At 29.6% G+C, this 13,237-nt stretch overlaps 1 protein-coding gene across 2 annotated transcripts; it reads left to right on the top strand.

The window, feature by feature from the left end:
- Positions 1 to 9,422: 9,422 nt before the first annotated feature.
- On the top strand, positions 9,423 to 12,320 carry LOC107482051 (type IV inositol polyphosphate 5-phosphatase 9). 2 transcript variants are annotated; one of them, XM_016102431.3, is made up of 7 exons: positions 9,423 to 9,857; positions 9,966 to 10,061; positions 10,141 to 10,420; positions 10,662 to 10,846; positions 11,510 to 11,618; positions 11,743 to 11,897; positions 11,987 to 12,320. In XM_016102431.3, the coding sequence occupies exons 1-7, from the start codon at positions 9,703 to 9,705 to the stop codon at positions 12,231 to 12,233; spliced, it is 1,227 nt and encodes a 408-aa protein (XP_015957917.1). In that variant the 5' UTR covers positions 9,423 to 9,702; the 3' UTR covers positions 12,234 to 12,320. The 2 variants fall into 2 exon arrangements, with proteins under 2 accessions (XP_015957917.1, XP_015957916.1); XM_016102430.3 differs by having other exon boundaries at positions 9,424 to 9,857; positions 9,954 to 10,061.
- The last annotated feature ends 917 nt before the right edge of the window (positions 12,321 to 13,237 follow it).

The raw sequence follows: 13,237 nt of genomic DNA, 5'->3' as shown, positions 1-13,237 counted from the left end.
TTAGGAATACAAATAGAATTTACCCAAACGTTGGGGACAAAAACAATATTTTACTCGATATTAAAAGATTGGAAATGTTTCTTTCAAAATTCTTTGGTCATTGGGCACGCAATAAGGGTATACATATCTAAGATGATCCAACCCTATTTGGTTGGAATCTTCTTCTTGAATTTGCTGACCAATTGGACAAGGACAAGGCCTACTTAATTTTTTTCATGTGGACTGAAAATATCGATGGGTGATTATTTGATTTTCAACGTGACAACCAATGAATGTTGTTAAAAAAATTTAATTAAAACAACTTGCAGTTACTTTAAACCTTCTTCCAGCCCCTTCTTTGATCTTTTTTTTTAATTGAAATCAAAGTTTGCTGAGGGTGACAATTATTGACAAATAAGGTAATTATTCTTGCATATCTATCTTCCACGACCAACTTTCCTAAAACGAGAAAACTTTGCGTTTTAGTTTGATAAGCAGTGTTGAACTCATTAAGTTGGAGAAATACATTCTATATTTGCATGTTGGTATTGTCTAAGTTTCTATTTATATTCTACACAATATATCGTAGTTTTATACTTTTATTTGCTGATGATTTTTGTCAGCAGATTACTACTAATAAGGTTAGATTAAGTAATAACTTACATAACCTGTCGTCCAGTTATTCGTGCTGATTCATCACATGGGGGCTAGTAGTGTTAATTAAATATAGATATATTAACGCAATTAACCAATTGATGTTAAAATTCAATATTTTTTTTCCTCTTTTGATGTATCAACATTTGTTTTCTTATTGCTATAAGCAAAATATATTGAGCAAAATGTGGTTGAACTATTTTTTTGATGATAAGCAACATTTGTTAGCAAAATATGGTTCAACTATTTTACATATGAAGTTCTCTCTGGTTTTCACTTTTCAACTATTATATGGTTCAACTATTTTTTTGTTATAAGCAAAATATGTTGGCACAGAAAATTTCCCATAAATAAATAGAAATTTTATAGTGTTAATTGAGTGTCAATATTTTAAACATGTGATTTTTTAAAAATTTATGTTGTAAATTAAAATTTTTGTATAATGCATCAAAATTTCTACAATGTAAATCAAAATTTCTATGCTCCAGTTCTCTGAACATAAAAGAAAAGAAAAAGATAAAGAAGACAACGGTGGTAATGATGATAATGAAGAAGGATGAGGAGAAGAAAAAAAAAAAGAACAATGACGACGTTGAAAAAGAGAAGAAAAAAATAATGACGATAACAATTATGTTAAAAAAAAAGAAAAAAATGACAATGATAATAATTAGGGATAAGTATTGTTTTGATCCCTCATTAAGGGTCGGAATCAAATCCGTCCCATCGTAATTTTGGATTTAAAATCATTCTTAATGTTTTTTTCATATTAAAATCGTCCTTTTAATTTTTTTTGGACAAAAATACCCTCACCACTACCAACAGAATTGCCTCCTCCACCACCACCACCACTAACACCAACACCACCACCACAACCACCACCACCAGCACCACCACCAACACTAACACCAACACCAACATCAACACCAACACCAACACTAACACCACCACTCCACCAACACCAACACCAACCACCACCACCACCACCACTCCACCAACACCAACACCAACAAGCAGAAACAAAAAGCAAGAAAGTAGAAAGCAATAAACATAAAGCAAGAAAGCAGAGGCAAGAAAACAGGCGGCAAAATTGCGAGGCGGAAGCGGCGGCAGTGGCTCGCGGTGGCAGTGAGGCGCGGCCTTTCCCCTTCCCCCACCCCCACACATCTCCCTTTTCCCTTCTCCCCTGCCCCTCCTGTGTTTTCTTTTTTTTTTTAATTTTATAATGTTTTTATTAATAATGGTAATTTAGTAATAAAGTAAAAAAAATTATTAAAAATAACGATTTTAATACGGAAAAAAATATTAAAGATGATTTTAAATCCAAAATTATGATAAAGACGTGTTCAATTTCGACGCTCAACGTGAGAAACCAAAACAATACTTATCCTTAATAACTATACGTTTAGAAAAAATGCTCGTATTTAACTTAGTTGGGACTTATTCAATAAAACTGTTTGACCGCGTAGCTTTATTAGTAGAGTCAATGTACTCACTTTTAAAATCTTTTGCATTCCTCATATTTTATTTTAATAGATTGCATAATTTAGTGATGGATATAAATGTTAGGGACAAATTAATAATTGATATATATTATCCATCAATAAAAACAGCATTGCTGATATATAGTTTTTGACGAAAAAATTTTCATTCATCAATAATTTGTGACTGAATTTAGTGGCGGATGGGGTAACAAATTTGTTGCTAACGTGAAGGGAAGAGAAATTAAACTCCTCTTTTTAGACACTTTCGTTTATGCATAGATAACTTTGGCCAGAAAATATTTTTAGAGACTGGCGATGAAAAATAACTAATTAATTGTAATTAAAATCTTTTAAAGCACCCTTCCCTTTTAACTTCAATTAGATTATTACTGAAAGATATTAGTAGTTTTCATTCTATATTTGCACATTTGATCTAGTCTAACGTTGGATTTGTTGGTGATTTTTTGGCAGTTTAATTAATAAGAGTTTTTTTTTCCAACAATATTAACATTTTTTAATTTTAGATTACAAATCTTAAATATTAAAAATATAAATTTTAAATTCTACCTCTAACTTCTAAATATTCTAAAAAATAGTGTTAAAAAAATTTTATATTAAAAAATTAATGTTAATTAATTAAAAATGAATTCGCTTTATTTCTTCAATTAATAAATAATCCTTGCAGATTACGTAATACCTTACTTCATATAGCCTTATTAGCCATTTAACTTGTGACACCTCTTTTCTGTTTAACCGTTTAAAATTGACATTTCGGTGCCTATAAATTTGTGGCTTTTAATAAATTCGCAGTCCATTCCTTATCTTGTTAATTTAATTACTATTTATTTAAAGTTAACATTATTAACCATATCTCACCTTCAAAAAGTGTTGTAACACTTAGTTTTTGGATAAGAAAGTTAACGTCCAATAATTGTCAATGCAATAAAAAAACCAAAAATACCAACAATGAAATACGACATAATATATAATTTATATTAATATCTATAAAATATTTACTACGTTTACGATACATACAAATGAAAAATCAATAAATCAACTCGATGAAGGGCTTAAGAAAACAACACCACCTTGTTGGAAGGTTCAATTGGAGGAATAACGACAGCAACAATTTTTTATTGGAAAAGTATATGGAACTAAGAGGATATCAGCCAAAAACTAAACAAAACCACATTAATTTATATTAATAATTAATTTTAAATTTTTTAAATTTTATGTAAATCTAATTAAAACTTATAAAAGCATTCATCTTCTCTCTCACATTAACCTACCCACCTCTAACAATCACACACACAGATCTCTCTCTCACCAATGCTGCTAGAAGTGCCGGCGACTTCCATACTCTCCGCGCGACGTCCTCAACAAGCGCATCCAAGACAACTGCTTCAACACGAAGTCCACCTTCGACTTCGTCACCGACAAATCCTTCTCCTCTTCCCTCCTCAACCACCTCCTTCAAACCATATCCATCCTCAACCGCGGCATTACTCACAAAAATGCGTTCGATTCCCTCATCACGCGCCTCTGCAAGCTCCATCGCGATGACGCGCTCCACGTTTCGGTTGGGAAGGAGAGAGAACGATTGGAAGCAAACGTTATAGGGAAGATGGGAGGGAGAGATGAGGCACCTCGGATAGGGGCCTGTCCCCATAAATATCAATGCCGATTCTAAGGAGGAGCCACCACTCTCCGATACAGTTGCCGCCATGCTTCAATTGAATCAATGAAGATTGAAGAAAGATGAAACAATTGAGTTTTATTGATCTTTAAACACTTGATTAGGTGTTATGTGTTCAATCCAAGAAGCAAGTGTATAGGAAAAATATTGACTTTGATTTGTAGAGTTCAATTAATAGTAATCTAAGGGTGCGCTTTTGCTTTTTTATTTTTATTTTATTTTAGTGTTTTTTATTTTTAAATTTTATAAAAAAAAGTGAAAATAATAAAATTTTATTTTCTATTTTTATTTCATGTTTTTTTTTGTTGCAGATGTTGTTCTTTACGTTTTACGATATTAGGTGTCGTTTTGATGATTAAAGAAACTATAAAGTATATAAAATTAAAAAAATAGAGACATTCACATTTGTAATACAAAAAAATTTGAAAAATATATAAAATAATAAACATCCATATATATTAATCAATAAAAATTTTAGATTTATCCAAAAATATTTAGCTGATTTTTGACTAATACTCTTTTGGTTTCTTGGCATCCTTCTTTTCCATTAGGAAAGATTATCTAAATACGGTTTGAACAATTAAACGATTCAATACAAATAAGAGGGCAACATTTGTTCCAATATATTTGCTGTAATTTGGCTTCCAGTCTGGACTTATAATTGTAATAAAACATATGTACTATGTTAAATTCATTTTCTTTTTTGCACTTTCTAAATTGAGTGATGATGAACTCATTGCGATGATGGTGGAAGAGTCTCGATCTTTTCTGTTGTAATTTAATATTATAATAATTTATTTGAATAACAAATATGGCTTATTCCACAATCCATCGTGATTCAATTTATTCTCTATCAAGCGATACAACTGCAACGCATATTTTTCGTCTCTTATATTATACTTATGCTCTATTATTTAGTTTGTTTTACTTTGATATATATACATAGCATTTTTTACTCTTTAGTTGCATATATACCTGGAGATTCACTAGTCGCATATCTCACATGTATTCACAAATAAAGAATTAAACATTGGATTTACTTAAAATAACTCCTAAAAGTTAACACATAAATCAATCTGGCCTTTAAAAAAATTGAGTGGTACAAATTGAATTGATGATCTTCTATTAAATTTTAATTAACATCATAACCATTATTATTAGTGCGGTGCATATGCATAATAGTAAGGGTTGATAGAAGCATGCTAGATAATGGAATGGTTGAAAAGGGGTTAGCTTGGACCACAGGGACAATAACAGGTCAACACCTGTCTGATTTGAGCTACACTTTTGGTGTCAGTAGTGCAACTGCAACTTAACTTATAAAGTGCAACCTCATTGATAAATTAATTAATCTTTTCATAACACTCCTTCTTGTCTTATCCTTCGTTAATTCGTCCAAATGCATGCATATATTATATATATAATTATGCAAAAGGATTTTCGAATATTATGCGGAGCATCTAATCCTCTTAATATATAAATTGTTTAATTTGTATTATTTTTACGAAAAGTACGGTAATTAATGAGCAGTGCAATTTATATTACTAATTCGTTATAGATTTGAGTTCCGTTTAAAGGTGTATCGTTGGTCAATAGATTGCTGCATGTACAAAGTAGGATTCAAATTCCTAATATTTACTTAAGTAGACGAATGAACTGACCACTCGACCAACCTAAGTTGGTTAGTGTTAGTCAATTAAAATAAATTATAAATTAAAAATGGTGCATTATTGGCATCGAAGATTGTACATGATAAATCTTGACGTGTGTGATAAGCTTTTGTCGAAATAAGGTTATAAATAGGAGAAAGGTATTTAATTTGATGAAGTTGGTCGAAGTGAAATAAAGCAATTGAAACAGTGTTAGAATTGATGGTTAAGACAGCTGAAGACAATTTCACAACACATGTATTGACAGGGACAGTTACTTTTCAAGTTTTGCATATGGAATATGTGATAAAATTTGCTTAGTTGAAGAAATCTATAAATATACAAAATTCATAAGAGACAGAGATTAAAATTCGATTTCAACAAGTATTTTTCCTTTTGCAATGTACTCTTTTTCTTTCTTCTCTTTTCAATTCAAATACTTAAATTTCAGTTTATATTTCTCTTTTTCTTAGTCTTGTTCAAAGAAGAGTCTTTGATGCATATTTAAAAATTACTACTAAAAAAAAAATAAATTTTACTCCCAAATAATAAATATCTAACCAACAAAAAATTTACTAAAAAATTTGCATAATAATTAGCAAATAATTTGTCTAATTTCAACATTTTGTACTTAATTAGTTTAAATTATCAAAAATTATTTAGAAAACAAATTGGAAAGGTTGTACGGACAATCATCATCAGTAACATTTATAGCTTACTATATAATAATCCACAAAGCAACAACATCCAGTTTCATTGTATTGCTTCACATTTCAGGCACATATATTTTAGTTTATTTAATAATAATTGTCCCATATTTTTGGGTGCTTAACATTAAACTAATTATATCATGCAAAAGTCAGTCTTAGAAGAGGTTCCTTTCAACAACACAGCCAAGTATGTCGGCTGTTTTTTAACTCCAGTTAGAAAATCACAGCCACATTAGTCTACTATTTAAAGAAAAAAAATTGATAAAAAATAATTTTCAAAAGTAAAAGTGATGAGAAGAAGGAAAAAAGGATACATTTTTTAATTAATCTATGATTATTTTTAAATGTATATGATGAATGTGATGACAATATTAGGCAGAAACCAAGAACGTTGGTCCACCAACGAGACGCCGGCAAAGATTTTGATTGGTCCTTGATTATTTGTATTAAGTTATTCTAATGAGGTAACTATTAACTAATAACGTTGATCATCAAAGAGTGCATTAAGGGTATATATATTGATGGTGCCAACTAGATATTATTAAAAATATATTATATGACCTCTGAATAGTAAGTAGTATGTGACTTGCCTCCATTTTCTATCTGCGCATTATTATATATTGGTACACGGCTTATCAAATATTTTTGTGAAAACCTTGTTTTAACTTCTTGAAAGTACATGTACATATACATATATAGTAGTATTACATTACTAGTCAATATTATAATTTGTTAATCAGTTATAGTTTAAATGGCATAGTCTTTTTATATTTATTTCAGGTGAAAATTCAGGTATAGTCGATTTCACGTGAAATTGATAACTGAGAGCTGATAGATGATTTGACTAAATTTTTATATAATAGTTTTCGACTATCAACTTCACGTGAATTCGACTGCAGTTGAGTTTCTACCTTCATTTAAAGGTTATAAATTCAAGTTTCACTATTAACTTTAGAAAAAAAATTATAATTTTAAATTAGTATTTAGCCAATAATAATTTATACTCGTATTTATATTTATATTTATCAAAACTTATACATATAAATTAATAAATTTTATTTATTAAAAACACTTTAATATTTATGTTGACTAACTATTAGCCAAAATTACTAAAATCGGCAGACCGCAAAGACTTTCTGTATACATATATTACTAATACTCAATTTATATATAAAATAAGTAATACTTATTAGACTGTAAATAAAATTTTTTACACAAATATTTAATATTTTTTTTGTTTGTATCAGGTATCTACGAGGTTGGAAGTCTAATGATTAATTCTTTGCATACTGATGAGCAAACAAGCTTCATTCCTATCCTCCAGTAAGTATCAAACCCAAAAGAAATAGTTAAACAAAAAATACAGATCCTCATCCATAAGTGTCAATCACTGTTGGTACACAAATATTTAATGATATATTGATAAATTAGTACAAAAATAATTATCTAAATACATAAATTTAACTGAAAAATAACATAAATTTTTTTACATAATATCATTGCATCAACGTTAATTGAACTGGTAATACTAATAGTATGCTATATATATAATTATATATAAGTCTCTACTCTATAATCAAATAAAATATAATTTGACACCAATTAAAATAATGCTGTGTAGTTTTTATAATTTGCAATGATAGGCTTAGCTCTTGTGTAATCGTCATTATTTGATGTATTATCCTCTCTTGTAAACATACTATTGTCTTTAACTAATTATTAATCAATGAATATCTATTGACAAAAGAAAAATTGATTTCATAATTTAACTTATCGTCAATGTAGAACGTCATCTTAATATTCATTTCAAGAAATTTCTATCAACATAAGCATTATTGCAAAGAATATATATCATTTATGTGTGTTAATTTTTTTTTTTTTGTGACTAAAATTAACACTACTAATAAACAGAGAACGAAGCTCAGGGAGCAAGAAGATCACGCGGGTATATAATCAAAACAAGCTGAATTCAGACGTTAGTTCCATTGATATCTTATATATGGCACCCAAAATAAGGAACAAAAGCTTACGTTTTCTCCTTCATGAAAGCATTATTTAATTTGTACATTATCGAGAAATAAGATTTTTTATTTTGTTTTATGTTCATTATTAATTATCAGCTATATATAGATACAAAACATCACTCTTACATATAATAAATATACACTAGATTTTTTTAATGTCAATTTGCATGTATCCTAATATTTATACACACACTCTCATTAATTAATATCAAATATAAATTTAATGAATTCGAACTATGACAAAGAAAAATAAACCTACCATATGATGAGGCTATGAGCAATACCATTCGAATCAACTATTTAGGTTTATATCAAAATCAACAATTAAAATTAGTTATTATTAATATAAAATATATATTAAAATATAAAAATATATTAAAATAAATATGAATTAATTATAAATGGTAAATTAAATAAATAATTATTGCACTAATATTGTCTCTCTAGTATTATTCTATAATTCAATCATACATGTGGAGACACACATAACATACGGTTACTCATATTCATGTGGCGAAAATGATAACTTAGATATTAAAAAATATTATATTTAGTAGTTTAATCAAACATATAAAATAATTTAATAGTTTAATTTTCAACTACTATCTTTTATATAATGTTTTTTTAACTATATTTTCAATTTAACAGATCAAAAACTAATTTATTAAATCTAAGTTCTATTTAAAGGTCTGTTCACTATCAATATAGATTACTACATACATAAAATAAAATTGAATTATCGACATTTACTTAAGTGAAAAAGTGAGTTGATCATTAGACTAATCCAAAGTGATTGTAAATATATTTTTATTTAAGTAATCCTCGATATTATGACTTGCTATCAAATAGTCATTTGTAGTTAATGTTTTAAATACCAAAATATTTACGGTGTGCGTGAGACAACATGTTCTCTTAAAGTCACAAATTTAGCAAGATCATCACATATGCCACATAACAAATGTGTCAAATTATTTTTCACCAAATAATTCAGTCGTGGAGATAATTAATATTTTCAGATATATTATGCAAGTTTGGTTAATTATGATCATTAAGATATATGTGACTTATTATTATTAATTATTATTTGCGTTACTTGCATGCCTGGTTTGCTATAGACCACACTAATCTAATCCCACTTGGAGTTGCAGCCATGTTGAAGAATTTAAATATGCGATAAACATTAAGATATGGTTCAATAAATTGTAGTAAACAAACAGAAGAATTCAAATGTGCAGAGAAGAGTAGACCCATGTTTTTCTCATAAATTTCCTTCTCTCTCTCTCTCTCCCACTAGGACATTGTAAAGGAATGAATTCAACAATGCACATCATCTATACGTCACATCTCTCTCTCGCTCTTCTCCATCATGATTCATGATTATTCATCTCACTATATATATTCCTTTCATTCACTCACCAACTAACACTTTACGATGCCACGCACCAAATTAAAATCATGCAGCAGTAGTAGTGCATGTCAAGCTAGGTAGCTAGCTAGATAGATCCGACCATGTGGCCTATATTAGTGGTTAATAAGATTCTCAAGAAGAGGTTAGGAAACACCAACTTTGTTGCTGATTATCATCATACTTATGAGCAACCCTTGTTGTCCATTGATCAACAATCCATTCATCATCATCCAGATTACAACAAGTACAACTACAAGTAAGCCTTAGCTTCTTCAAATCTTAAAATTAAAATCTATTGTTCTACTTCCCCTTTTTTCTTAATTTCTTTACTGGTTTATGTGTGTGATCCAAGGGTTTTTGTTAGCACGTGGAACGTAGGTGGGGTTGCACCACACCAAGATTTGAACTTGGAGGATTTGTTGGACACATGCAACAACTCCTGTGACATCTATGTACTAGGGTAAGTAACTAAGTATGTAGCCTTTAATTAGTTATTGATTTACATAGTTAGAAATTAAATAACAATTAGTGATCATCAGGTTTCAAGAAATAGTGCCTCTGAAGGCATCAAACGTTCTGGGATCAGAGAACAACGAGGTTTCTAGCAAATGGAATTCCTTAATCAGGGAAGCTCTGAACAAGAACACAGAAAATGATGATGAGTGGAAAGGAGGCCCACAGGAATTCCAGTGTATCATAAGCAAGCAAATGGTTGGTGTGTTCATATCTGTGTGGACAAGGAAAGATCTTCGCCCTTTCATTCACCATCCAAGTGTCTCTTGTATTGGATGTGGCATCATGGGCTGCTTAGGAAACAAGGTCAACTACAATTAATTAAACAAATTACATTTCATTAACCCCACAATTAGTTTAACCGAACGCTAAGTTTTATTTAGTATTCATTAATTGTTGTTAAATAAGATAAATTCTATCTGTTTTTTTTGTCTGTCTAGTATTACGGTTAATTTAAACTCTTATGGATCGGTTCAACCACATATACATACTAACAAATTATTATTGTTAGATATAAAATTGTCTTTATTTGAATTTTAATTTACAGGGATCGGTGTCAGTGAGATTTCGGTTACATGAAACAAGCTTCTGCTTTGTGTGCAGCCATCTTGCATCAGGGGGAAGAGAAGGAGATGAGAAGCACAGAAACTCTAACGTTGCAGAAATATTTTCCCGGACAACTTTTCCCAAAGGCCCTTTGTTTGATTTGCCAAGAAAGATTCTTGATCATGAGTCAGTATAATAATCTTGAAACCGTCCAAATATTTTTTATAATTATTCACCCCCCCCTTGCTTTTTCTTTATTAATTAAGTTCCTTTCTAACAAAATCATCAAAACAAGGTGCCAATATGTATTAAATAAACAGTTTTGTTTTTCATGTGCATATGATTTTCCTGGCTCTTAAAAAAAGAATTCATTTTTTTAGTGAAGAACCTTCACCATTTCACCAATCATATATAGTCCCTGGCTTTGAATTTGTTCCTAATTAAATAGAAAATGATGCCGCCAAAACACTAACATCATTATTAGTTGGTTGTTACGTTTCTAACAAACTTTATCCTTAATTAATTCAATTTTAGTAGTAGGGCTAGGGAGGAAATTGTTCTTTTTTTGTAACTAAACAGAAGAAAAGTTGCAAACTAAGCCAAACAAATTAGAACTAACATTGTAAAAAATGAGAATAAAAAACCATTTGCAGCTACAGAATTAGTAATACCCAAGTGGATTAGTTATTAAATATAGTTGACTTCTTCTTAGTAATCACTGAATGGTCAAATTAATTAACTATTCCCCTGCTTCTTGCAAATTTATTTAGATATAATTAGAGAATAAACAATGTTGTATTAATTTTTAGGTCCTACCACCTAACACACAGTTTTGTCTTTTATGTGCAGCCATGTAGTATTGCTAGGAGATCTAAATTATAGAATTTCTCTACCAGAAGAATCAACACGGTTACTTGTTGAAAAAGGAGACTGGGATTCCTTATTACAAAATGATCAGGTATCTTATTAAGGTTTGAACTTTGAATATAATTTGGAAAAGCTTCTAGGAATATTCTTTTCTTTCTTGTTTTTTTATCTAACTTGTATTAGTGGGATGCATGGACGCAATAAAACTAATGAAGCTAATGATGGAGCTAGAGAACGGAAACATGTTAAGAGGGTGGCATGAAGGGCCAATCAAATTTGCTCCAACATACAAGTATTTTCCAAATTCAGATATGTATTATGGATGTTGTTATCATGGGAAAAAAGCAGAAAAGAAGAGAGCACCAGCATGGTAAGACACAAAAATTGTCAAAACTATATATTTAGATTGATATTGAATAATAGTTAACAAATTGAATTAATTGTTTGTTGTTAATTTAGGTGTGACCGAATAGTGTGGTATGGAAATGGTTTAAAGCAACTTGTGTACAATAGAAGTGAGTCAAAACTATCAGACCACAGGCCTGTGAAGGCAATATTCATAGCACAAGTGAGGGTTTCAACAGAGCTAAGAAATTTGCAAACCTTGTTTCTATCAGAAAGATTTGAACACATTAAAACTCCTTTTGGAGTTTCTACAACCAATGATGATTTTCTATGTAAAAAACAACTGAGTTTCCGGTTGTGAAATAAGAATCATTATTATATTGTGATTTTTGTACAAAAATTCTATTTTATATCTGAAGATAACATATCATAAGTTTTTTGCTGATGAGTATACAGTGAAGTAGTTGTTCAATTTTAGTCTTCATGTTATATAATATGAATTATTAAAGCACTCTGTCTAGTTTGAAAGAAAAAATAATTTCCTAATATCTTTTTTTCGAGCTTATTAAAATAAATGCAACTTTTCTTCTTGTTTGGAACCAGCAAACCAGATAAATTGGAGCACTCAAAAACTTCATATATGATAAATAATGATAAAAAAAAAACTCCCATTATTCAAAAAGGATAAGAATATATTATAAGCCAATTATTGAGCTAGTTGGGAGGACATTAATTGGTTAGTACTGGTTTTGCTATCTATGATAGATAGACTAGCAAGTGGAACATCACCCTCGCTCTTATCCTCTTCTTCGTGCATGATGGAAATAAAAAACATATATATATTTCATGGAAATTGATATAAATCTGTAAATGCATGCGCATATATAAGATATCATTTTAGAAATGCAACTTGTGAAAAAAGTATATGCTACAAGTATGCTCATTGTGGCATGTTTCAAAGTTTGAAGAATGATTTTTCATAGATCTTATGACATCCTCTAGAATGGATGGGAAAAAAAAAAGACATAAACATAACAATTAGATAACTAAATTAAAGAAACTATTAAGTGCTTTCAATGACATAATCTAATATACAAATTATAGCCCTCATAGACGACAAGTTACATATATATAAGTTGAAGAGAACAGGAAGGTCCATGAGGATAAAATAAAATAAGAAAACAAAAAAGAAATTTATATGAATTGGAATTGAAGGTGCAAGCAATACAATTATGCTTATGCAATTGCATGTGACAGGGAACTTGAATTGTCTCTACACCAGTCTTTTTGTGTTATCGTTACTTACAAATTCTTTTAAAACTAAATTCTACCACGTCGAGCAATAAAACTTGCGTGAGCGAGAGT

Source organism: Arachis duranensis, chromosome 3 (genome assembly GCF_000817695.3).
Source record: "Arachis duranensis cultivar V14167 chromosome 3, aradu.V14167.gnm2.J7QH, whole genome shotgun sequence".
NCBI lineage: Eukaryota > Viridiplantae > Streptophyta > Magnoliopsida > Fabales > Fabaceae > Arachis > Arachis duranensis.
Note: the sequence above shows the minus strand (reverse complement) of the source record. Positions and strands in the feature narration are given on the sequence as shown.